The sequence below is a fragment of the Antennarius striatus genome, chromosome 8 (genome assembly GCF_040054535.1).
Source record: "Antennarius striatus isolate MH-2024 chromosome 8, ASM4005453v1, whole genome shotgun sequence".
Taxonomy (NCBI): domain Eukaryota; kingdom Metazoa; phylum Chordata; class Actinopteri; order Lophiiformes; family Antennariidae; genus Antennarius; species Antennarius striatus.
In genome coordinates, this window is record NC_090783.1 from 1,926,275 (window position 1) to 1,938,378 (window position 12,104).

The 12,104-nt window shown below is 46.4% G+C and overlaps 2 protein-coding genes across 2 annotated transcripts; one reads left to right on the forward strand and one right to left on the reverse strand.

The window, feature by feature from the left end:
• Positions 1 to 30: 30 nt before the first annotated feature.
• Positions 31 to 8,397, forward strand: LOC137600261 (protein FAM83B-like). Its single transcript, XM_068321792.1, has 5 exons — positions 31 to 158; positions 355 to 830; positions 2,380 to 2,544; positions 3,864 to 3,988; positions 4,233 to 8,397. Exons 2-5 carry the CDS (start codon positions 393 to 395, stop codon positions 6,238 to 6,240), a joined length of 2,736 nt encoding a protein of 911 aa, XP_068177893.1. The 5' UTR covers positions 31 to 158; positions 355 to 392; the 3' UTR covers positions 6,241 to 8,397.
• Positions 8,398 to 8,683: 286 nt separating this feature from the next.
• lgsn (lengsin, lens protein with glutamine synthetase domain) lies at positions 8,684 to 11,614 on the reverse strand. The gene is made up of 3 exons (XM_068321803.1): positions 11,554 to 11,614; positions 10,742 to 11,444; positions 8,684 to 10,177 (listed from the first exon to the last, which is right to left on the reverse strand). Exons 1-3 carry the CDS (start codon positions 11,575 to 11,577, stop codon positions 8,730 to 8,732), a joined length of 2,175 nt encoding a protein of 724 aa, XP_068177904.1. The 5' UTR covers positions 11,578 to 11,614; the 3' UTR covers positions 8,684 to 8,729.
• Between the last annotated feature and the right edge of the window lie 490 nt (positions 11,615 to 12,104).

Here is a 12,104-nt window from a genome sequence, read left to right on the forward strand (position 1 = left end):
GTAGTATGTGAGAGCTTTTCATCTGCACAGGCTGTTCAAACCCACGCCTTAGTGCTGCAGGTAGCATGGACTCTGAGGCCGGCTGAAGATCCTACCTGCAGTTTTCTTGCAGTTTCAGGTGCCGACAACAACGGAAGGTTCCTATATCCTATCATGAAGTAAGTTTAGCGACAGTTCCAGTACGGACTTGTTTATCGCGTCAATTCAGAAGGCGCCACATGCCTTGTGCTATTTGCCTTGAAGTGAATCACACCTGTCAGGCAGGTTCTTGTCACTTTATGTGACAAAAAAAGTCTCGATGAGATTTTCTGTTGCTCGGTTGTGGTTGAGATTCTGTAACTTGTCACACTAAAGGTAAACTGGAAGACGGTTGTGGACTCTCTTGGGCATCTATGGAATCCAGTCTGTCCTGGTTGTCTTCGCTGAAAGACGACGATGAACCCGTTTACATCCAGCCGCATTACAAAGAGGCCTACCGGCTGGCCATTTACGCACTGCTCTGTGGAGGCAAGGAGGCCTACGAGGAGTTCCTGGTCGAGGAGCAAATCAGCCACCTGCTGTCCGAGGAGGAAATCCTGTTCATTTTGGAAAATGCAGAGTTGCCGGTATTGGAGGACGATGCGGATGCAAAGCGATCCAAGGACGTGGCCGCTCCGTCCACGTACTTCCCAACTGAATCGGACGAGGAGATCCCCGACCTGGAGCTGGGCTGGCCCGAGGTGTCGCTGGAGGGCGTGGACACGAGCATCAGCCTGCTGTTCCACCCGCCCAGGCAAAACACACCGAGCATCAAAGACGTGGTCCGCAAGCAGATCCAGGAGGCCAGGCAGGTGAGAGCTCAACATCACACTCAGCATCCGGCAGAATGAACAGGTGGATGGATGGAGATGAAGATTCCTGACGGTAGCGCGCTCGTTTGCCAAAGGAGGTCGCAAACTTTATCGGACAAATACTGACACACGGCTTTAGACAAAGGCAAACACACACACATATCACACCTAGTCCAACTTCCTGTTGGACTTGGACTCAGAGCGCCCCCTGCTGGTGTGGAGGGGAAACAACATGTACTTATAATTAAGAAGAATGTCCATGGGAGGATAACGGGGCGTTTGTTAAACATTTGCACAGAGGCACTAAAGAGTCTTGCATGAGAGCATCTCCTGGTGTTCAAATGAAACGCACCAAATCAGAAAAAGGCACACCTCATGTGACTCAGTCTTGCCTCCTGGCACACGCGTGTGCCGCTTCACCTGTTACAACACAGCCCGCGACGCGTCTATAGGTCAAACCTGCCGAGTCCTGCAGCAGCTCTTTGTCAGAAAACAATCATCCTGTGCTCGGCGCCTACAACTCAAAGGTTTTTAAACGTCAAGGCAGAGAATGATAATGGTTGCATTAAACCGGGTAGCGATGGACGCTAACCGCTAACATTAAATCACATTAACATCACTTAAAGAGAACAAATGAAGAGGAAATAGGTTAGCGCCACAGGTTAGTGCTGCAGGTTAGCGCTACTGAATGATTCATTTTCTGTACAAATATTAAAGGTTTCAGCGTGAGTCATGCCTGCTGGTCGGTTGATGACCTCAGAGCGGGTTTGATTTGTGGTCTGTCTGTCTAACCGTCTGTCTGTCTGTCGAACCCTGAGGGCAGCCCTTTCTAATGCTAACACGACGTACTGCAGTTTAGAAAAACAGTTTCTACCCAAAATGCATTGCATCTCTTAAAACGTCCCGGCAGCAGATAGTCGTGTTTTCAGGAAATGTGTTCGTAGATCTCAAATATTGGTTTTTGGTTGGTGTTGTCTCATTAATATTGACGATAAAATGATCTTTAACCCAATGTTTTCATCCTTAAATTGATCATTTGAACAAAATAAAGTCACAGGAAACAAACAGGAAGCCAACAGGAAGTTGACAGGAAGTTAACAGAGCAGCTGAGGCCGTATTTAGATAATTTGAGGTTTTGTTTGTTTCATTGAAGGAGAGACAGGAAGTGAACCGAAACTGTCAACCAGCTAACGTGTCTCAGCTTGACTCACTTCAGCAGTGTGTGTGTGTGTGTGTGTGTGTGTGTGTGTGTGTGTGTGTGTGTGTGTGTGTGTGTGTGTGTGTGTGTGTGTGTGTGTGTGTGTGTGTGTGTGTGTGTGTGTGTGTGTGTGTGTGTGTGAAAATGGACTTTAATTCCTGCTTTATCCTCCGTTTGAGAATGACTGATGATCTGCAGTGTCCATTATTTCCTCTGAGCGTTCAGGAACAAATGAATGAATGAATGAATGAATGAATGAATGAATGAATGAATATCAGTCATGTAAAGTTAACCCTGTCCTCGGTGAACTCCAATCTATTAACCATTATCGTCCCTCCAACTTGTCTCCAGGTTATCGCCATAGCGATGGACGTCTTCACCGACTTCGACATTTTCAAAGAGGTGTTTGCCGCCACGCTGAGGGGGGTGTCGGTTTACATCCTCCTGGACGAGGCTCACTTTAGCAGCTTCATCACCATGTCCTACAGGGTGGGCATCAACCTCCAGGACGTGAAGGTGAGAAACAGGAAGACGAGTCAATACCGCTGGAAATTTATCCCTTTTGTTTCCATGGTTACAAGTTGAACTTGGGTTTATTGGATTGAGGGATTCTGGGACGCACAAGGTGTTCGGTATGCCTTCACTGAACTTCCTCTATAGATACCTGCCCGTTTTCGGAGAGGTGGTTTTTGAAACTTGGTATTTTTGAGCTGTTATCAAATCTATTGATTTATCAGTTGATCGAACGGTTACCATGAGCTCTGGGTCGTGACCTAAAGACATACTGACATCAGTTTCCTCTGGGTGAGGAGCTTGGACATCCTGAAGAAGGTCCTCTGTGCTTCTTCAATCTCCAGGAGACAACAGAGTGGGATTAGGATTAAGATTAAGATTAGGTCAAGTGGAAGATGATGGATGTATTATTGGTTACCAAACCACCGGTTTCCGTTCTGCCAACATTCCAGGACCTTTGACAGGAGTACTTTCTGATTGAGACATTCGCTCCACGCCCTCGAGGCGTTTCGCTGCATTCCTTCACCACGTCTATTCCTGTCATCACCACAGTTGACGGTGGCGGGGGCAGCCGTAGAACTGAGCTGTTAGCCGGGCTGGATTTTCCTGTTCGACCACACCAGAGTTTTAGCTGTCCAAACAACATGATGTCAGACAAACAGCAACGGCTTTGTGAGCTCAGTGCGATTCACTCAGCCGGTAGCCATGCCGAAATACCAGAGACACACACACGCGCGCACACACACACACACACACACACACACACACACACACACACACACACACACACACACACATGCACACACACAGCTGAGATCTGACAAGTATCACAGTGTGTATGTCCTATATAATGAACTCACTTATTTGAAGTCAAATATTTTATAAAGGTACACATGCCTTTATTATATACACTGTATGTAAATCCTGGGATATATAAAACACTCATTCAGTTTCGGGGGCAGATCAATATTCTATAACGTTTTAGGAAATGATTTTACTTGGGTGTTTACGGGATGTTTTGTTAAGTTTCCATGGATACCAGTAAAAACACAGACCCAATCTGTGGGTTGGTTTCTGTTCTTATGACTTCAACGCTGTACTGTATTTATGAACTGCACTGTTTTTTTTCTGGATTTCCTGGAAATTCCCGGAATCTACTATTAACACACAAAAAAAATCAATCAAATAACTGGAGGGGATTATTCAGAGCAGGAAGAGTAACAAAGTCAAAACATTACTTATTTGAACAGGATCATCTACAAATGTCTTCTGAGGGGAAACGACGACGAGGTCCTCATCTGACTCTGTTTGTGTCTCATCAGAACCTTCGTGTTCGGACGGTTCAGGGTCAGCAGTACCTTTGTCAGTCCGGGATGAAGTTCCACGGAGACCTGCAGCAGAAATTCATCTTGATAGACTGCCAGACAGTGATCTATGGAACATACAGGTCAGTCAGAAAAGTAAAAGTATAAATTCAGCACTCTGCTGGTCACCAAGATGTAATCTTGTATGGACAGGTTTGGTATAACAGATCTTAATGTTAATGCTAACTTTGTAACACATTGTGCTAAGGCCAAGCGGCTGTGGGATTGGGATTGTTGGGTACATCCGTGCGTCTGTACTTCTGATTAACAAAAACAAAAACCTAAAATAATCAGATTTTCATTGTGTCGCCATTTTTTCTTTTCCAGCTACACTTGGACATTTGAAAAGATCAACCTCAGCATGGTCCTGGTGGTCACGGGTCAGCTGGTGGGCTCTTATGACGAGGAGTTTCGTAGACTCTACGCTCGCTCTACAGTTCCTCTGGTTCAGTCCAAGGACAGGAATTTCTCCCAACCGAGGAAATCTGTAGCCCTGCAGAGCCCGGCCTCCAGCCTGCTGTCACTCCATCAGAGTCACCTGAAACCCAGAGGGATGTACGGCGTGAGAGGTATTCAAGATGAACGGTTTGGTAATGCCACCATGTTGTCCAGGGGCATCAGCGTCCAGGAGAAACTGCATCAGACCCACTGTCCTGAAATGGGGACTATGATGCGGGGGTACAGCTATGGTGGGGAACTACAGAAGTTAAACTCCATGATTCGCCTGAGGATGGCAAACAAGGACCCTGGAGTTGGTCCTGAGAGGACTGGACCTAACACAAGGGGCGTCGGTGACTTTCTGCTGCCAAATAGGTTGTCCCATCAGCATCTTAGGCACAGGAATCGCTATGGAGCAGATCAGAATCTGATACCGTTTAACTCTGAGACATCACTGCACAAGTGGAAGATGGATACATACCTCAATGACAGCGACATGCCTCTAGATTCATCGTACGATGCAGCATCCCCAATGACGTCTCCATACAGCAGTCGCACCGGCCTGAATGAGCACCAGTCCCAGGTGATCCACAGCATGTCCAGGGACATCAGGTCCAGGATAGAAGACATGAGGCAGAAGAGGCTCAGTCTGCAAGATCACCCCAGTGCCAGACAGAGCCAAGACTACTTTCGGTCTTTGTATCTGAAGGAGAGACCTACCTTTAAGACCTCATCAAAAGTTCTGGATACAACGGGGGCAGAATTAGAGCAGGATGGCCCAAATGGTTGCATCCTGGAGCCAATCAGTCACCAGGAGATTGAGCTAAATCAGGAAGGGCTTCTCACCGACGGCCAGCGGTCCGTCTCTTACTATGATGTCAAAATGTTGACAGATCGAAAGACAATGCCAGACCCTCTTTCCCGGGCGACCTCAGCAGGAGAGCTACACATCAAGTCAAAAGATCCATCACTCAAGCTACCACATTTGCAACCCAGTGGTCTCAATGTCCAGCATCCAAGACTGATGGAGTCTTTGAGGGAACTCCCTGAAGAGAAAGAGGGTTCAAACGCACGTGTCAACACCTCAGACTCTGCTGTATTCAAAGACGAACGAGAGGAGGGTCACAAAAAAGACAGATCTGGTTCAAAGGAGAACTCTACAAAGTCTGCTCATTCACGGAGTCAGAACCAATCCAGAGGAAGCCATGGTTCTAGAGAGAACATGGCCAAAAGCTCAGGGTCAGCTGTCAGAGGAGGACACAGGTCAACGTCAAATGAAGTTCTGACTAGCCCAAAGAATTCTGCAGGATCTCAGCATTCAGTGGATGCTAAGAGAAGTCATGAGGAAAAGGATCAAAAACAGTACGAGGAACCAACCCTGCAAAGAAAGAATTCTTTGAGAATGAGAATGTATTCACTCCTTACATCAGATGAAAAGAAAGCATCCAAAAAGGAGGAGAAGTCCCACCACAAAAAGGCCTCAATGAGAACAAAGAACCCGTCAGGGTCCAACCAACCAGTCAGGGCAAGCCATTCATCTCCTGCAGACCAAGCAACCAATGACTACCGGTCACTCAACACCTCCAGTGGTCCGGCAGAGGCAGAGAAGCAAAGATCTCCATTCTCAAAGTTATCTCCTCAACGTTCCAGCAAAAGGAAGACGAACCTTTCGGCGGAGGAGGACCGCGGGTCTGGGAGCACTCTGGACGAAGATGCAGCCTCTCGGGTCCAGAGACAGAATGTCTACAGTCGATATGAATACTTACTGCCCACTGACCATGTTCCTAAAGATAGAGGCGCCTCTCTGAGCAGACTGGAATCCGGCAGACCGGAATCTGACAACAAGCTGGGACGATTCATGCACCGTGTAGGAAGTTTTATAAGCAAGAACAAGTAGAGGTGATGGAAGGCAAGTTGGAAGTCAGGGTCGGCGAGGAAGACAAGCTGGGTTCATAGTATTTCTGTTGTTGATTGATTCACCACAATGTGACGAATGCTATCAGAAAAGATCTTCAGAGAAGCACAGGATGTAAAGTGTTTGCTACCAAAACTCTCTTTACCAGATGTTGTAGGGAAGCGAGGCAGAAATACCAATAAGTTGTTTACCAATGAAGTCAAGAGACGACGCAGCAGGAGTAGTTTTAGGGGGAAAGAAGGTAGGTTGTCACGTGAGTCGAACTGTAAAAAGGAAAATTAGTAGAAATCACAATATAAACAGTGTTTGGAATGAAAGTTGTTTAAGGATAGGTTAGCTTAAGGATGGGCAGAATCTGTGTCACACTCAGTTTTAAATGTTCTAACTACCTCCGCCAAAGAGGTTGTATTTTCACCTGCCGCCAGTTGTCACTGGTTGGTTGGTTGTCGGCATGTTTACGCAAAAACTGTTGAGCATATTTTAGTGAAACAGGATAGGAAGATGGACTTAAACCAGGATGACATCCAAGGAATCCCAAGAACTGCTCACTCAACTCTAAATATTATTTTTATATATATGCTTTGGGATGTCTCTGATTGGTTGGGTTGATGAATTTATGAGTTCTGTTTCATGCTGGATCTAAAATCACCTCACATGATTATTCTAAGCTGAAGATCTGTATTGATGAAGACTACCATGAGCAGCCAATTGGGATTAATTTCTCTGAAACGCCTGTAATCCAATCCCAGCTTTAGAGACCAATGGATTTGACAAAATACTGCGTCACCACCAGTGTCTTGTGATGATTGTGACCCTGAACTGCATAAAAACTCCTCTTCCTCCTACTGTATGAACTTGACACCAACAACTCTCAGATACAAGCACGGGGCTTGAGATTACACGATATTGAAAATGTGGGCAAAGCCTTAGTGTTGAGGTCATGCCAGTTCACACTCTGACTAGAGGGTGGGGCTCAACTATCAATCCCTTGTGATCATCTCTAAGGGGGGGGCTATGACTAGTACGGCCACCAGAAGGAGCTGAATTCATGCTCAGGGAGGTTTCAGGGTTCATGTTTCAGGGTTCATGTCATAGGTCCTCATTTTATGATAAATAAACTAGCAGGAACCCATGGAAATTCTACGATAAAACAATGATATCAGGCTTTGTTTGCTTTCTTTTTTTTCTTCAATGTCACAAGAAATCAAACTGCCGTGTCCGACAAAGCCACAACCGCTCCGTGTGTGTGGGACGGACGAACGTAAAGACGAGGGGCGGCTTCGGGGTTGTGGTCTGGCCATCCGGGTAGACGCCGGCTTTGTTAGTTTGGTCCTGGTGAATAAAGCATGTGAATGTGAAAACTGGAGCTAACTCAGCTAGCGGCCCAAACTTCCGGGTAGACGCCGGAAGCCTGACAGCGTGAGGTTTTCAAGTGTGCTTATCCAAATACATAGGTTTGGAGATAAATGTCAGTGATATGACTTCTGTGGATCAGCTAAGATATTCGTGTTTAGTCTTCAGAAACGCCCGAAGGTCTCTTTTACAGTTTTCTCACGAGTAGCTGCGAAAAAAAAGTTTTAAATAATAACCGTCTGCAGGGGAAGAAGGCCCACAAAAGCAACTGACTAGACCTCTAAAGGAAACTATAAACTGGATGTGCTGATGCATTTCCTGTCATTGTTTGGGGTCGAGTTTTATATCTGGATGTAAATATCGTGAAATAGTGAATGTTAACAACAGTTGGTTTGATAAAAACACTGTGGAATGACATTAAGTTTCCGATTGTCTCTTGATTTGTTCAGAGATGAAAAACTTCTTTATTTTATAGATGTTAAATTTACCTCTGTACCTCTGGGCATGAGACGGGCAGGTTGCATTGACACTAGCGCCCCCAAGTGGCTGGGGATGCATATTATATGAAAACCAAAAGGAGTGATTAAAGATTAAGAGATCAATGTTCAGAACGAAGCTTTAGACTTATTTTATTGTGATGTTATTTTTGTCTTATTCCTTTTTTACTCACATGTTCAAAAAGCAGCTTTAATTTACGACAAGGAATGAATTTGTAATTTTATGAAAAAAAGGGAATGATATTACAGGAATAAAGTCATTACTGCATCACATCAAGACTTTGTGTTCTTGGTAAATTCTGCTTTATGTTTGATTCGTTTGGTATTTGAATTTTTAATTAAATTGTGTATTTATTCTTTAAAGTCTGTACTTTGCAATTTTACTTTGTTCTTTTTTACTTTTTATTTTGTACATAATAATGTATAATTTAAAACAATAGTACCAAAAATGCCTCTTACAAAGGTTGGACCATGCCTTTATTTTGAAATATCTCAGAAATATGACCTGTAAAAGAATAACCCAATATCAACAGGGTGAACGCAACAACAAGCTTTTCTTTCAAGATGTTATTTTTTTCTTGCTTTTATTTGTGCGACAGGTGAAAGTGTGTTTCTAGATCTCTAGATGAAATACTCCAAGCACTTGTTCCTTTCATCGTCCAGTTCTTGGGTCTCAATCTCAAACTTTTTCATGGCGATGAAGTACTGAACGAACGGCTCTCCAAGGGCGCTGCGCATCACGTGGTCCTCGCCCAGAGCCTCCAGAGCTTCGTCAAGCTTCACAGGAATAGCAAACTCCTTCTGCTGGCTGGGAGCCTTGATCAGAACACCGTCCACGTTCAAGTTCCGTCGGATGCCGTCCAGTCCGGCGGCCACGGTAGCAGCCAGCACAATGTAAGGGTTGGCCATGGCAGAGCCCAGCTTGTTGTCGATGTGCGTCTCCCTGCCGCCATGACTCTTAATGTTGAAGGAGCTGCTGTTATCGTTGCAGCCACAGGTGGCGCACAGCATTCGTTTGGGATCTTTGATTGTCTTTGCAATGTGACTTCGGCAACCGAGGCCAGGCGACATCAGGCAGCTCAGGGCCGCAGAATGGGTGAGGAGCCCAGCCAGCCACTTCCTGCCAATCTCAGAGAGCTCGTCTACCTTCTCCCCATTCTGGAAGAGGCTACGTCGGCCGTTAGCATCTCGCAAACTGTGCGAGAGAACCCCAGCATTGTACAGGCCATCGTCGGTGAAGAAGCTAGCGATGTAGCTGTGTTTACGAGCCATCTCCTTGATACCGGTGCGGAAAGTGAAGGCGCTATCTGCCGCCGCGATCCCGAACTCTGGCCTCAGGTTGATCTCCATCTGGCCAGGACCACTTGCCGAGGCGATGCTGTCGATGTCGGCACCCATGCAGTACATGCTGTCCACCAGTTGTTGGAAGAAGGGCAGGTCATGGTTGCTGAGCAGGGTGGTGGCTGGGAACATGAGAGTCTTTGGGCCGATCCGATCCGGTGCTCCGAGTACACAACATTCGTAGGTGAAGGAGGAGTGTAAGGAGAAGCCCATACTTTGGAGCTGGCCAAGGAGTTGCTTGGCGATGAGGCGAGGTGAGGTGCGAAGGGGGCTTCCCATCACTGTGCAGGGGTCACAGATGACCCGGGCTGTCTGCTCTGCCCAGGGTAAGACCCTGAAGGTGGACAGGTCAGGGATCAGAAGGACATCGCTGCTGAAGTTGGCGGCAGTGGTGGCGTTGTCCACCTCGTTGCTCTTAGGGCTCAGGGTGAGCTCCAAGTAGCTCCTCGGCATCGGGACTCCATAGACTGCTTTCTCCTGCGGATACAATAGATGGATGGATCGATAGATAAATAGATTCATTGATTGATTGACTGATTGATTGATCGACTGATTAATTACATGGAAGAAGCGGACAGGAACTATCTTGGACCGGGACACCCCATGGAGGTCGGTGGCCTCGAAGCGGACAAAGTTGATGTTTTCTCTGGCGATCTGCTGCTTGATCTGCTCCATGGCTGAAGTGAACCTCTGATTCCCAAAGAACTCGACAATCTCGTTCCTGTTTTCTGGAGACGTTTTAAAAATAAACACACAACATACACATAAAGTTTTGGTTCTGTTTGGTTCCAAGTCTCTGCGGAGAACAAGTCTAGAAGATATTTGCAAGAAATACTTTTTTCTACCACCACTTCTCTACCACCACCTAATTAACAGGCGCAATGAGGTTCCAGGAGTACAACCGATTATTCTCTTAATTGGTAATGTTATGAGTAACATAACACTGCCATCTACTGGCATTGTTATGTACTCAAGTATTGCATGACTAAAATTTTGGAGTTGCTCCTCATTGGTTCTACACCATACTTCCTCTTTATTTGTTTGCCCCTGCCCGTCAGACTCCCTCATGAATGATGCTTATTACTACTGCCTGCTAGAGCGCATCCAACAAATTTAAACTTCTAAAATCAGAACATAGAAATTAAAATACCAATATTGCGTTTTTAAACAAGTCAAAACCTATCCTTAACTATATACCAAACAAAGGTAGATATTATAAAATAAGCTTTTAGTAATCTCATGGTTTACTTCATAAGAAAAATTCCATCATTTTCAACTAAAGGTTTACCTACCTCTATGAGAGGCTCCAGTCTCTCCCCCAGGTCCGCCGCCAGTGTATGTGTACGCCCTGACTCCAGGTGGCCTATTTGTGTTGGGGTCTAACCGGAATGAGCTGGATGAATCCATGCTAGCAGGCACCTGAATAGAGGTGCTACCTCTGGAGCTGGGCCCCCTTCTGGAAGAGTCAGAGAGTGGTTTGAAGGTAGTCAACGGCCTGTTGGAGTTTCCATCGTCCTTCCATCCGTCAGGCCTTCTGCTACCACCGCCGCCGCCAGTGGTGCTGCTGCCGGTTCGGGGGAGGTACAAGTAGGGGCTACCTGGCTTTTCGTCCTCTCTTCCATGGCTGAGAAGAGGACTCTCCCTCAGGATGGTCTTCAGCTCCTCCATGGTCTGGCGAGGAATTCCCATGTCGCTGTAAGACACCCTGTTTTGAGAAGACCCTTCTCTGGTCCAGTTGTCCTGAACGGCGGAGTCATCCAACCCGGGATCCTCGAGATGCTGTGGTGGCCTCTGAGGTGAACGACCGATGGAGATCACAGTGGGAGTGTCTGGAGGTGAAGGGATGCTTGCGGGAGTGTGGACAATGCATGGACCTCTCCCTTTGCTGCCCCAGTCCACCGGAGGAGCATATTTCCCAGTTACCCTCACGCCCTTCTTGTGGGCCAGGCTCATCCCCGTTCCATCTATCTGATCTTTGCTTCGACTCTGGCCCTCCTGGAAAACACAATGGATCCATCACAAGTACAGTAAGAGGTAAGGTCAAATCTAGTCAACAAAGCCCGATGAATAGGATACAAGTGAAGGTTAGTTGCGCATTTGTTACCTTGAGGTCCTTTGCGTCATTCATGCTTTATAATCTTTCATGAACTCTGATTTCAGGTTTCATAGCCCCCTTGTGAAGGCAGCGCTTCAGTCGCACAATAATTTTTATAGACAATTGGTACAATGGTGACGGATTAGAAAATTCTCACGGGAGTCCAGCAGGAAACTGGCAGCGGCTGACTGCCGATGGCCAGTGACGCGCCACTGCTTTGAGCTCATTGGCTGCCCAGGAGGACAATTCAGTGGTGCTTTTGTGTCTTTGCAGAGTGAAACTGCAGAACTCAGCAGCTCTGCTGGTGCTTCCAGAAAGGTGTGGAGCGCAAGTCACATGAAAGCAGACGACCACGAGCGCCAGACAAAAACTGTGGTTAGCGTTGGGGCAGGGCTAAAGTGCCGATAGTGTGAAATCACTCCCCAATCCGTCGTTTTATCCCCATATAATTATGATGGTACACATGTCATGTGCAACAAAACTAACATATTATACCTCGAGGTCCTTTTAAGATCAACTCTGGAACTTTAGGAATCTTCATCTGTAGAGGTTCAGTTTCA